Source organism: Rana temporaria, chromosome 1 (genome assembly GCF_905171775.1).
Source record: "Rana temporaria chromosome 1, aRanTem1.1, whole genome shotgun sequence".
NCBI classification, from domain to species: Eukaryota; Metazoa; Chordata; class Amphibia; order Anura; family Ranidae; genus Rana; species Rana temporaria.
Window position 1 is genome coordinate 427,215,731 of NC_053489.1, and position 14,446 is coordinate 427,230,176.

The 14,446-nt window shown below is 40.6% G+C and overlaps 1 protein-coding gene across 2 annotated transcripts in view; it reads right to left on the reverse strand.

Annotated features, from left to right (window-relative positions):
- Positions 1 to 14,446, reverse strand: part of WRN (WRN RecQ like helicase) — a 257,949-nt gene that overhangs the window by 149,548 nt on the left and 93,955 nt on the right. For both annotated transcript variants that reach the window (XM_040325345.1, XM_040325344.1), the window contains exons 17-19: positions 12,363 to 12,469; positions 8,971 to 9,158; positions 4,192 to 4,366 (exon numbers count right to left, since the gene is read on the reverse strand). In XM_040325345.1, the coding sequence (XP_040181279.1) occupies positions 4,192 to 4,366; positions 8,971 to 9,158; positions 12,363 to 12,469 (470 nt within the window). The remainder of the gene's footprint in view (positions 1 to 4,191; positions 4,367 to 8,970; positions 9,159 to 12,362; positions 12,470 to 14,446) is intronic.

The following is a 14,446-nucleotide window of genomic DNA, read 5'->3' on the forward strand; positions in this document are numbered from 1 at the left end:
ATAAAAAGTAAAATTATTACCATAGAGTCTAGATCGCTGTACTAGACTAAATTTGGATAGTGTCCACACAACCAGCCACAAGGAGTCATTGAACACACTGGGGGGAGTATAAATACTCAAAGACAGCCAATGGGTAACCACCAACGTCAGGCAGGCGCGTGAGGGGAGAGGTGACGCCAGCACATGAGCGGAAACATCCACCAGGCACTTGGCGCCAATACGCCTCATGGATAACGCAGATGGGAGTATCCTCGGCATGACCTCGACGCACAGCATGACAGCGGCCTGAAGTCCTGCGTACAAAACCTTTCTCCCAGCACCATTTTCCACCCAGAGAATTAATTCAAAGTGCCCACAGCCACCACAACACTGGTCACAGTGCACGATTGCCCTGTCTACAGCACCTGGCAGTGCGCAGTCTGTGCTTAGTCTGCCACAGCTTAATAGAAGCCTTTGCTCACACCACAAGACTTCCAGTGAATTTCTGTCATGTGGAATTGCACCCCAACACCCCCTTCCCCAGATGACAAGCTCCAACCCCAATACAACCCCCCCCATCTGGTCCGTGGAGGGGGTTGTCTTCCACAAGACTGGGCCCTGGTATCAACAATGTTGGGGACTGCTAATGCAAGCCATTTCTGTGGCATTTTTTTTTTTTATTATAAAATTCTGGTCAGATGACCCCACAGTCCCATGTTGAACCCATAAGTGAAACACTCTGAGCTCCAGAATGCTGAACAGGAGACGAACTTCCATCCAAGTCCCTTGGGCCAAGAAATAGTCCAGTATTCCACCACAGCCTAAAAGGCTGGCTTGTTATGACCTTTCAGCAGAGACAGGAAAGATTTTACTGACTCCAGGGCTTAACCTTGTGACCCTCCATGCGTAGGTCCGAAGACTGAGACTTCTTGTCCTCCAGAATGTTGCGTTGAAACAGTCTGGAGTGAATCTGGGCATATGGGACTGCAATAAAGGAGGCTTCCATTAGGCCCAGAACCCTCAAGTAGAAAAGAAGGTTTTGTTGCTTCTTGGAGTAAAGAATATGAGGAATATGAAGATGGGCATGGCGAATCATGAGCTTTTCCTTCGTAAGGAAGACTCCACTAGGGATATTCATGAAACCTGTGGAGCAAGAAGGGTTACCAGCTGAAGTGGCAGTGTCAATGAAGGTAGCAGGAAACTCAAAAATGTCCTGAGATTTGCTAGGTGTGTAGGGACTGCAGAGCTTGTTATAAGCATGGAGCCAGGTCTGCGCAAAATGATCCAGGAAACCATGCAGCAGAAAATGGCTCCAAATTTATAACGGCCATATAACGGCCATACATCTCACACATTGCTGGCTGTGAATATGTGAATGTCATCCCCAGCTATGGCACATTAACCCCTAAGGGTAGGCACACACCCCCAGAGCTCCCCAAAAAAGGCCAGAGAGCTATAATCATTGCGGCTAGTGAAACCCTCTGCTCAGAGACAGAAAGATTCATGCTGTTCAAAGGTGAGCTGACTTCGGCATGATCTCCTCAAGGTAGGATGCCCACCCAGTCGAAGCTGTAGTAATCAAGTAAAAAGAAATCCGTATGGCTGCAGACCGAAACTGAGATACAAAACACCTTTATTCATGTATAAAGTACATAGTGATTACAACATGTACCAGCAGGGGAGGACGGCTATCGTTTTTCACACATTAATTGTGCTTTATCAAAGCTTAAAGGATCACTAAAGGAATTTTTTTTTTTAGCTAAATAGCTTCCTTTACCTTACTGCAGTACTGGTTTCATGCCCTTATTATTCGTTTTTGCTTTGAAGTGGCTGTCATTCTGCTCTGATCTCCACACTTCCTGGTTGTCTTTTTCCTTACAACCATCGTACTGGGAGCTTTACACTGTAGGTCTGAGCTGTCATTACTGTGTGTCTAAAACTTAACAGAACCAATCAGATTCATTTTAAAAACAAAACACTGCCCTGGATTTGTTTGTTTTTGTTCTGTGTGTCTCTCTAGTTCACAGGAACATGAAAACAGTTTAAAAGTGAAACTAACCTACAGGCACATTATATGATTGATTTTTTATCTATTTGTAATCATTTTTAAAAGGAATCGGTTAACTTTTATGTCTCTATACCCTGTAAACAGTCATTTCAGCAAAAAATGTTTTTTTCCTTTAGTGACCCTTTAATTGTTATCCCACCAGACTGGCCACTTATAGCTGGAAAAAACACCCCACATGATGGTGTCCGGATAATTAACCAGCTCAGTACCATGTTATCAACACTTAACCAAGTTTTTAAACAAACATGGACCTGCAATATGTAAAAAATATATGTGACTGAATATAACATTTAACAATACAAAAATCATATGAAATGAACATAAAAATGTTAAAAACAAGTGGATAGTATAGCTGGACCTTAATATTTCTTATAGTATCTCATTACAAAAAGCTTTACAGAGAATTTTTTACTACACAGAGTAATGCGTAGATTTAGGATAGCTTGTGCGTCAGGATAAAACACTTCTTCCAGTCTATAAGGGAAATAGAGTGACGAAGGTCCGTCTCCCAGGCCACTGTAAATGGTGGGGGGTCAGGGGAGAAGATACTGAGCAACATGGAGTAGAGTTGAGATACCACATGTGTTGGAGGTTCCGCCTGAAGAAGCAGCGCCTCAAACCCCGTTGGTTCAGCAAGGATGTCCGGAATGGATGGGAAGGTTCTAATGCAAGAAGTAATCTGTTGCCTCTGAAGCCACCGCATGGGGTGTCGGGAGGTCGGATCGGTCGGGGTATCAGCCCTCAGGGTGGGGTCTGCTCGAAGGACCTGGGCAAGCCTCCCATGATCCTCCTTTCGCCATGATCCGAATCTCGTTACGGACATGGCCGGCGGGAAGGCCGGGGTCCCAAAGAAGGGAGTCATAGGACCCATGTGGTTCGACAAGCCCCTCCTGGATCGCAGGCGATCCCAAATCTGGAGCGTTTGAAGGGTAAGGTTGCCTAAAGGGCCCGAACCCCCCCCCCCGAACCGTAGGTGAGGACCATGGGAGAGCGGAGAGTTCAACTGGGTTCATGTGGCTTTCCAACTGAACACAGTGTTTGGTTGAAGAGTGATGGAACCAGTCTAATATACGAGTGAGCACCGCAGCCTTATGGTACAAGGAGGCGTCTGGGGCTCCAGCTCCCCCCTAACCTTTGGAAGAGATAATGTTTCATATCGTATTCTGGGACGTGCAGCATTACAAATTAATTTGGAGAACATCCGGCGCAGCTTCTTAAAGTACAAATTAGGTATATGAATAGGGATGGTTTGGAACAAATATAGGAACCTAGGGAGGACATCCATTTTCAGGGCATTTACTCTACCTAGCCATGAGATCCGTTTGGACGCATAAGTAGTTAGATCTGCTTGGGTCCTAAGAAGTAGGGGGGTAAAGTTCAGGGAAAGGAGTTGGGATGGATCCGCCGGGATTTGAATTCCGAGGTACCTGATGGAGGTAGAGCCAGTCTTGAAGGAAAAAGTAGTGGATAGTCTCCGTAGGTCTGACTTGGACAAAGATACGTTAAGGATTTCAGATTTGGTGTAGTTCACCTTGAAATTGCTAACCTCTCCAAATTTCTGAAACTCCTGCAACACTGAAGGCAAGGATGTATGTGGGTGTGTCACGAACAAGAGCAGATCATCCGCAAAAAGGGTGAGTTTAGTATGGGTGGGCCCGATTGTTATGCCCTGGACCGAGGGATTGTTACGTAGAGCAATGTTCCATTGTAAGAACATAGAGGAGGGGGGACAGTGGGCAACCCTTTCGAGTCCCATTAGATATAGAGAAGGTTGGAGATAGCGAGCCGTTCAATCGAACCCTAGCAGATGGAGAAGAGTAAAGGGACATTATCTTTGCGATCATATTAGGTCCCAAGCCTATTTGTTGCAGGGATAGTCGAAGGAACTGCCAGTCTACACGGTCAAATGCCTTCTCGGCATCGACCGTTAAGAGGCACAATGGGACCTCGTGAGACCGGGTATAATCAGTTAAAAGAAGGATCTTTAGGGTATTGTCCCTAGCCTCACGGCCACTCACAAAGCCGACCTGATCTAGGTGTATTATCCCTGGCAACTATTTTTTTATCTTTTAAAGTCTAAGAAAAATCTTGCATGTATGGTCAATCCCAAGAGCAGTTATTTTACATTAGACCCAAAATCTTACCTGTATTTCATCTCTCATGAAGCGATGGTGCACTTCCCTTCTTGGCTTGATCCCTATTCCAGCATGGTAAGTGCCACATGAAATGCCCAACTTAGACAATTCTAAGGTTACTTGTTCAGATGTCTTTCTGGTGGGACAATAAACAATTGTGGCTCCTTCAAATTCCCATCCAGACCTGCAGGAGGTATTCCCAGTTTAGTATCTCTTTATCATAACAAAGTAAGCAATGCTCAGATCTGCTGTTCTAGTTGGAAACATAGAAACAGGAATGTCTGCTTTTAATAAATCTTGCATTAGATCAAACAGAGAATAGTTTTTTTTAACTTGGGAACTTTCAGATTACCATTCTCTGTCACATTTAACAAGAAAAGCAGTATTTAATAAAAGATGCAATGTAGAAAAAAAAAAAGAAATCAGTGGAGCTAAGTGAGTGTTAGCTTTCCTTACCAAGATCTTCATTACAAAATGAACTTATAAAGAACCTGTTAGGAATATACGTTTGTAAGACGCTGACCATAGAGGGGTTGTAAAGGTTCAATTTTTTTGAAGAAAACAAACATGTTATACTTACCTGCTCTGTGCAAGGGTTTGGCACAGAGCAGCCCCAATCCTCCCCTTCTGAGGTACCCGGCCAGCGCTTCTTGATCCTCCCCTTCATCGGGTGCCCCTATGGAGAGCCGCTTACATTGGGGGCACCCGTGCGAACATACACCCCCACGCCGAGTCCCACTGCTGTCCCTTTACACCAACAGCGAGACCGTGTCACTGGATTTGATTGACAGGAGTGGGAGCCAATGGCTATTAATCTACTCAATGAGGACAGAGACAGCAGCTGGAGCCACTGGGCTCATGCACATCGCTAAATCAAATGGACTCAGGTAAGGGGGGGGGGGGGGGCACTGGAGGCAGCTGCAGCAAAGAAGAATTTTCAACTTAATGCATAGAATGCAATAAGATGAAAAACCATTTGACTTTACAATCACTTTCAAATTGTTACAATAGTGCAGCCACTTTACCTTTAACCACTTTTCTATAGGGGTCAATTTAAAAATGTTCACAAACATGTTAAAATCTGCATTTGTTTCTGTAGAATATAATGGAACCAGCTGCAATTTTTTATGTTGCATGGTATTTGTGCAAATGTTTATCAAACGCTTATTTTCAGAGAAAAATACACTAAAATAATTGAATGCACACAGACAAAATATAATGCAACATTTTTGGTAAAATATAATAGATGAGGCTGCATTGAGTAAATATGGCCCTAGAATACATTTTCTCACTACAATGTTCATGGAGATGCCTCAAAATTGTATTACCGCACATCTACACTATTTACCACATGAAATGCTTGAACTTGAATCTCTCATTACCAGACATCTATACTACCTGACACAGCAGATGCTCAACTCCGAAGCACTCACCATAGCATTCTACACTATCTGCCACAGGTGATGTGCAAATCTGAAGCTCCCATCACCACATGTCTACACTATCTGACAGGAGTGATGTTCAAATTCAAACCCCCTAGCACAAGACCTTTATAAAGCTGCCCTATAGATGGATTGAAATGTAGCTGGTTCAGCAGGGACCGGACAAATTTCAATCCATCTCTGGCCTTTCTCGCTTTACAGAAGTCGATCAACTTCTGTCAAATGTGACTGTTGGAAAAAAATTCTCGATCATTTGGCTGCAGCCACTGTGACAATACAATGGCACAGAAAAGGGGATTCCTCTATCCACATTGCATGTGTTGGTGGAGAAAACAGTTTTTTGTTGTTGTTTTTTTTCCGATCAGCCAGAGGTCATCTGTGGCCAGCCTATAAGGTCTCATTTTCACACCTCTTTACAGTACATGCGATGCTCAAATGTAAAGTTCTCATTACAACACCCCTACATATCTTCGACGGGCAATGCTCAATAATCTGTATCTCTCATTACTACACCTCCACACTATCAACCAAAAGCAGTGTTCAAATCAGCTAACTTGTCTTGATCAGGCGGACATGGGCAGACCCTTGATGGAATTATGGGCAGCCCAATATGAACAGATTTGTGTCCATTCAGGACCTGAACAGACTCTGAGGTAGGCGATATAAAAGGACATATACGTATCCGTTTACACCTGCCTGTCCATAGAGCTGCATGGAGCTTCCCATCAGATCTGCCTGAGAAACAGAGGCAGACATGATTGGAATGCCCGTATGAAACCCTAATGGTTACAAATGTATTTTTTATGTTCACATGTTTTGCAAACTGTGGCAATGTAAATATAAAAACTTAGTAAAATTGCATAGACCTGCAATAAGACAGAGAATATAAAACTATGCCAATTATCACCACATGAATTTTCATTCCTTAGACTCATTTTACTCCTAATGATAGGTTTGGTAAAATGATCCTTTTACTTTACCTGAAGGAGGCCCTCAGAGAAATTATTTACATTAAATTTGTATTTGGCCTTCAAGCCCTTCCCATCAGTGACAACATCTGTGCATTTTTGCTACCATGAAATCTGACAAAAGACTCCTAACAAATACAGCCTGTCTCTCAGTGTCTCAGCTGCAACTTAGACAGCAAGCTCCTCAATCCATTTACATGATATTCTAGCTGAATACGCTTACCAGCCAAAATCCCTCTGTAATTAGAATTCAGACAACACAGGTCTTCAACAAAGCATGCCATTACAATTCCTAAAGTGCAACTACAGTGCCTTGAAAAGGTATTTATACCTCTTGACATTTTCCAAATTTTGTCATGATAGAACCAAAAACATAAATGTATTGTATTGGGATTTTATGTGATAGGCCAACACAAATTGGCACATAATTGTGAAGTGGAAGGCAAATTGTTCAAACTTTTTAATAAATTAATATCTGAAAAGTGTGGCGGTCATTTGTATTCAGCCCCCTTTACTCTGATACCCCCAACCAAAATCTAGTGGAACCAATTGCCTTCAGAAATCACCTAACTAGTAAATAGAGGGCACCTAGAGTCCACCTATTTGTAATTTAAACTCAGTATAAATACATGAATTAGGGGTTAATACAGTGCTATCATTAACCTTAATTAATTATTGCACATCCATTACATGATCCAATATGTGCTGCCAAACTGGAATAAATAAAATGGTTTCCAGAGTTCTGATAATATAAAACCAAGTCAGACACCACGGCTAGGTGAAATAGAAATCAGGAGGATAACGATACCCAGATGATCAGGTTTCTGGTCTCCAATGCTGTAATGGATTGCTCTCAAACCTTCATTACTTCCCGTATTGCTCAATAAATACAGCTGTTCTGTGAAGCCTTCAGAGGTTTGTTAGAGAATCTTAGTGAACAAACAGTATCACGATGGCCAAGAAACACACCAGACAGGCATAAAGTTGTGGAGAAGTTTAGAAATATCCCAAGCTTTGAACATCTCACGGAGCACTGTTCAATCCATCATTCGAAATTGGAAAGAATATGGCACAATTGCAAACCTACCAAGACATGGCTGTCCATCTAAACTGACAGGCCAGACAAGCAGAGCATTAATCAGAGAAGCAGCCAAGAGGCTCATGGTAACTCTGGAGGAGCTGCAGAGATCCACAGCTCAGATAGGAGACTCTGTCCAAAGAGCAACTATTAGCCATGCACTCCACAAATCTGGCCTTTATAGAAGAATAGCAAGAAGAAAGCCATTGTTGAATGAAAGCCATAAAAAGTCCCATTTGCAGTTTGTGAGAAGCCATGTGGGGACACAGCAAACATGTGGGAGAAGGTTCTCTGTTCAGATGAGATCAAAATTTAACTTTTTGGCCTAAAAGCAAAATGCTATGTGTGGCAGAAAACACTGCACATCACCCTGTGCACACCATCCACGTGAAACCTGATGGTGGCAGCATCATTCTTTTCTTCAGCAGGGACAGGGAAACTGGTCAGAGTTGACGGGAAGATGGATGGAGCCAAATACAGGGCAATCTTAGAAGAAAACATGTTACAGTCTGCAAAAGACTTGAGACAGAGGCGGAGGTTCACCTTCCAAAAGGACAACGACCCTAAACATACAGCCAGAGCCACAATGGAATGGTTTAGATCAAAGCATATTGTGCATACGTGTTATAACGGCCCATTCAAAGTCCAGACCTGAATCTAATTGAAAATCTGTGGCAAGACATGAAAATTGCTGTTCACAGATGCTCTCCATCCAATCTGACAGAGCTTGAGACATTTTTCAAAAATGTCACTCTCTAGATGTGCAAAGCTGGTAGAGACATCCCCAAAATGACTTGCAGCTGTAATTGCAGCGAAAGGTGGTTCTACAAAGTATTGAGCCAGGGGGGCTGAACACAAATGCAATTTTTTAGATTTTTATTTGTAAGCACATTGATAGTCCGTCCACTGCCCTGTTGACACCATCCATACACTGTCCACTGCCCTCCTGACTGACACGGTCCACTTTTAAGGTAGACTAACTTTATAGTTCTGCACTGACATTTGTTTTATTATATTTTAATACGTTTTCCTTACTATTTAGTTAGGCCTTGCTAGGCAATTTCTTTGAAAAAAAGGGTGCCGAACCCAGGTGATCTTTGATCTCTTTCATGCTGTTCAGGTAGATCTCTACCTCTCAATGGAGATATAGAGGATAGGGTAAGATGATGGGAGGAGGAAGGCATGATGCATGTTTGCTATGTGTGGTTACACAATCGAAACACCTTGTATAAAAACAACTATGCTTATATAATGCTTTACATCTCATGCACTTACAATGCTTTACATCCCACACCCTTACCTTGGCTTCTTAGTAAGAAACTTTTGAAGATCCTGTATGATATTTGTAGTCTTCCTTCCTACTTCCAGAAAAAGGTTTGGACGATCAAAACTAGTGCACGTGACTTGTGGATCGCGCAAATTTAAGGATTTCAAAATATCTTCACGAATTGAGGGACTGGCTGTTGCTGTCAAAGCAACAATAGGTACCTGGATTGATTGAGAACAGAAAACGGAAGCAGACTTGGTTAATTAGTCATTAAGTCATTTTCTAACGTGATTTACTTTGTAATTCAAAGAAGCCAACACAGCTTGCTGAAAAGTCACAAATCCTCCTAAAGACAGCATAGATATAAGGAAAAGGTAATGTATACTAGAACATGACAGAACTAAAATTGTCATGTCATTAATGGCATTTTTGCACATGTTCCATAGTGGACCGCATTTAGTGTATAGAGATCTTACCTACTAACCAAATCAAACAAATAATATTGTGATGAAATCAGCAAGTCCACACTGAGAATTATAAGCAGGATTAGCACTGCTTAATGACAATGGGAGATTGATGGACTACGTTAGGGTGGCTTGTTCATTTGGTAAAATGTATTTCAAGGTCTTGTAATTTTAGCATTTACATGGGACTACCATTACAGGCCTCCTAAAAATACAAGATACCCAACTAAGTCTTCAGTATGTTTCAGTCACAGTCCGAAAAAGTATGCTGGAAATGAGTCTAAGAAAAGTGCCAGAACCAATTTCTACATTTGTTCCAGGTCAGCAACACAGACCACATTGTAGTCACGGCATAAAAAAACGACAGCTAGAGAACGAACATTTCCAAATAAAGTTCAGCAATAGCAGTCTCTCTCTCTCATAACAATGTCCTTAGGTAGAAGTGTCCAAGCACTTTTCTGGACTAGTGTAAACTCCTCAAGAGGTGTTTATTGTATCTGGTTCCAAATATTGTTCGGTTATATCTGTTTAATTACACAACACATTAAAGTGACACTTAAAGTGCATGTAAGCCCTCTCCAATGCCCTGTGAAGTGAATAGCCTCAAATGATACAGAGAGATTAAACAAATCTTACTATGTAAGTTTTACATGTACATCTGCTGTCTTCAGCTTTCTATATTCTTTAGAAAGTGCATATGGTGTTAGAGATTTTCTCTTCCTGTTCAGCACTGGGAGTGGCTTCTTGGCATACAGCCAAGACAGCTGATTGGAGGAAAAGCACAGCCACCCCCCCCCCAACTTCAAATAGGCAGAGACTTGCAGAGCTATGCTGTGACAAGACAAGCTCTCTGCCAATTTATTCATATCAACCTCCTGGGACACAAATTTCAGGCTGGTTTTATCTTGTTGACAACTTGTCAGAAGTTATCATGCTGATAACAGAAGAACCGAGCAGCAGAAAGACACGGGACTCCGGGCTATGGAGGGAGATAAGAAAAACACTACACATATGTGCTTAGGTCAAATTTCATGAATTATGTTTACATCCACTTTAACATTGGTCTAGAAATAAAAAAAAATTAAAAAATTAAGTATGTGTTAATATTTTAACCCCCTCCGCTTCGGGAAGGATTTACCCCCCCTTCATGATCAGGTCATATTTTTGCTATTTAGCACTGCGCTAATTTGATTGGTAATTGCCTGGTCATGCAACGCTGTACCCAATATAAATTTATATAATTTTTTAACACACAAATAGAGCTTTCTTTTGGGGGTATTTGACCACCACTAAGTTTTTTTTTTATTATTATAAAAAAAAAAAGACCGAAAATTTTTACCAATATATTTTAAATATGTTTTTACTTTCTGCTATAAAACAAATCCAATACAAAAATAAAATGTCTTCATATATTTTGGCCAAAATTTATTCTGCTACATGCCTTTGTTAAAACAAATCCCAATATGTGTATATTGGTTGGTTTGTATGAAAGTTTTAGTGTCTAAAAACTATGGTATATATAATGGAATTTTTTATTTTTGTATACTACTAATGGCGGTGATCAGCGACTTCTAATGGGACTGTGATAGTGCAGTGGCCAATATGACACTAATGGACATTGGGTAAGAATTGAGTAGCTAAAAAAAAAAAGAAGTAGAATTGAGAAACTGACACAATCACCAGTGACAATAATACAGTGATCAGTGATAATACTATACACAGTCACTGAACTTATGACACTTGCTGGGAAGGGGTTAAGATCTCAGGAAATTAAGGTGTTAAATGTGTACCCAAACAAGTATTAATTTGTGTAATGTGTGCTACTTTTTATTAAAAGGTCTCTGTTTCTTACCCCCCGCTATGCAGGGTTAAGAAACCAAGAGATTGTTCCCTCTGTACAGAGCCATGTATTGATTGTCAACACAGGGCACTGGGCTGTAATTGGACACAGCCGATCCTGGCCATGAATCATTTCCCGGGACCTGCTGACATATTCCCTGTGTACAATCACAGTGGTTGTTGGCAGGGGGCGCATGCAAGCGCCCTAAACACAGAAACAGGCAGTGATGTACCTTTTGCCTGTAGGGGCTGCCCATCTGCAGTACAGTTCTATTGCTCTTAGCCTCCTCCAAATTCCTTTATTTTTGCTGCTGTGGTCTGACTTCCGCTAAGAGGGTCCATGGTCCCACTGTATGTATGAGAGTAACTGCCCTCTCTTGCTTTCTCCCAAGATAGACTAGGGGCCATAATCCATAGTGATTAGTCCATTTCGGAAACAATCAAAAGAGAATGGCTACAATCTTCCTTAAACAGAGTTTAGGGTCACTTTAAATTAATTTAATAAAGCAATTACAGATTCTTAAGCATGGCACTGTAAAGCATTTTACTGAGCGATCAGCACCTGGTAGATAAAAGTAAAGTGTACAATAGTGATATATTGCTTTGCTGTTAATTGCTTTTCTCACCTTTACAAGCCTTTAATTACTATAAATACACAACGTTCCCTATATCAGAGATTAGCAGACAGTAATCTATGTACTTTTTTTTGTTACTCTCATTAAAAAAAGTAATTTACAGCCAGTTTAGCAAATGGTTAGTTAATAAAACCAAATATGGGTATTAACTTCTCATTTTGGCCTGGTGCTCACTAGCGCAATTTCAGATGTGACTTGAGTCAAACAGAAACGCATGAAAAGGGAAACGGCGTTGTTTTCAACAGTGTCTATTCGTATCAATGTTACTCAGCATGCAGCAGTTTTGGGAAAGTTTCCTGTACTACTTTGGTGGTGCCCAAGCCATATTAAATCCAGGACCCAAACAATGCAGGGCCAGAGAGCATTAGGAGCGAGGGAGAGATTTAAAACAAAATTGTGTACTTATTTAAAACCATAGCTGTGTCAATCTACTGGAGACAAAGGAAACATCTCCTTTCAGGTGAACAAAAGTTTCTGGAATTCTTACAGATGGAAGCATTTTCTTGAGCGAGCCCAAGTCCCGGTAGGCACTTCTGAAGTCATGACCCCATTCTGAAATGCAGTGGGCTTCATCAATTGCTATAAGAGTTATACCTACAAAACACAGAGCATACAATTAGCTCAGAAGACAGGAAGGAGGGAGGAAATTGGAACAAAACAGACAAAAAATTATAATAATATAAAATATGTGATCCAATGAATAATGACTGTAGTGGATTTTTAATTTCACACAACATTAAACTTTTACCCTATTCATATTAAAAAACAAACTGAAGGGATTAATACTTATTTTTTTTAAATAAGGTTTATGGATACCATTTCCTAAGAGTGCTCAGAGCAGTTTTCCAGCCCAGATTTAAAATCGCCAGCACTCCTGTCCAGCTGTCCCTTCATACATATAGAAGATCCTGCAGCTGCTCAGCCCTGCTCTTTCCCAATAAGTTTCAACATTTCCTCCCACTATCCTAACACTTGATACAAAGTGGTCACATCTAGTGCAAACAGCTGCACCCGAACTTCACATATCAGAAGAAAAAGTGGTTATTTTAAACCCTGCCAATGATCAGCTACTTCTATCACTCTCTCTCTCAAATCCACTTCATTACCAATCTTTCTCTATATTTTCTTCCAGTGGATGATAATCATATATTGCTTCTCATTCTACTTTCACCTTAGCAATACTTAGTGGTGTGTTTATAATAAAAATAATTGTAAAGCCTATTCGTCCTGTGAACGGCAAGAACAGCGTATATTCGTTAATTGCGAATGGAGGAAAATTGACTATTAGCCTATTTTCTTTCCAGGTCAAATGCGAATCAAAAATTATCATTAGAAACCCACTAGATGGAGCAGAGGATCATAGTTAATAAATTTTTATTTCCTATGATCATCATCTGCATCCAGTGGCCATAATGTGACATTTTCCTGATTGACTATTGTGTGTGAATAAATAACATTTATCCTGGAATAAACATAGCCTGATATCATTTGATTTTGCCCCTATTTGCACAGAATGAAGGCATATGTAGTTTCACAGGAAGAAACTCTGAACTTTTTAAAAAAAACACCTCAAGGTGTATTTCCACTTTTGCAGTCAAACTGGGATAACATTTACTTTATATTTGTTACATGTTCTCATTCACAGATCATAACTTAGAAAATATCCAAAAATGCTGCCTGTATTTTACTTGCTCTTTACTGGAAACTCTAGAACAGAGGTTTTCAACTGCTATGCAGAGGGGGCTGGGAAGTTACTGTTTACCATAATAATCCCTGTCTGTACTGTGCTGGAAGATCTCATTATCAGTAGAAAACTAGATTTAAATACTGCCTGTCCCAAAATAAGTTAGAGATCTAGAAGCTGGGCTTCTGCATTATACATAAATGAGAGGAAACGCAATGTGTCCCTCTTTGTCACTGGGAACCGAACGCGTTTCCTCTTATTTCAAATAGCTGCAGTCTGCCCAAGACTGTCTCCAAACACCTAGAAAATAAAATATTTCTAGATATGCTGTGAATGATTGCAAAAGTGGAAAAACACAAATTCTCGTTCTGGAAACTTTCCAGAAAAAAAAAAGAAAAAAAAAGAAAAAAAAAGAAAAAAAAAATAGAATTTTTCAGAGCAAATTGCAATGCTAGAAATCAAAATGATATATCACAAACATAACATTTGACAAAGGAATTTTGCAGCATATTCTGATAATCCGACCAAAGACATAAAGCATTATAATCAAAAGGTACTGTAGACCTTCACCATCATCAAAACTCCGGAAACCCTCTGAGCACATTCTGTGGAACGAAACGTGTCAGACGAGGGCCAATAGTGGTGACATCATTACGCAGGCAAGGTTATTGTGTGTACATCTTTTTAATGTCCTTGTAATTATGATTATATTTTTATTTATTTAAATAAATGTATTCGAGTGATATATGCTGAATACTGGAAGCACAGAAGAAAAGTTTGCTCCTTAGTGATAGCAGTCATCTTTTGTATGGGAGTGCATGCCTTCCAAATGCAGCAGGGTTCTCAGAGCCACCAGCCTGGAGGATCAAACTGATTTGCATGATTTG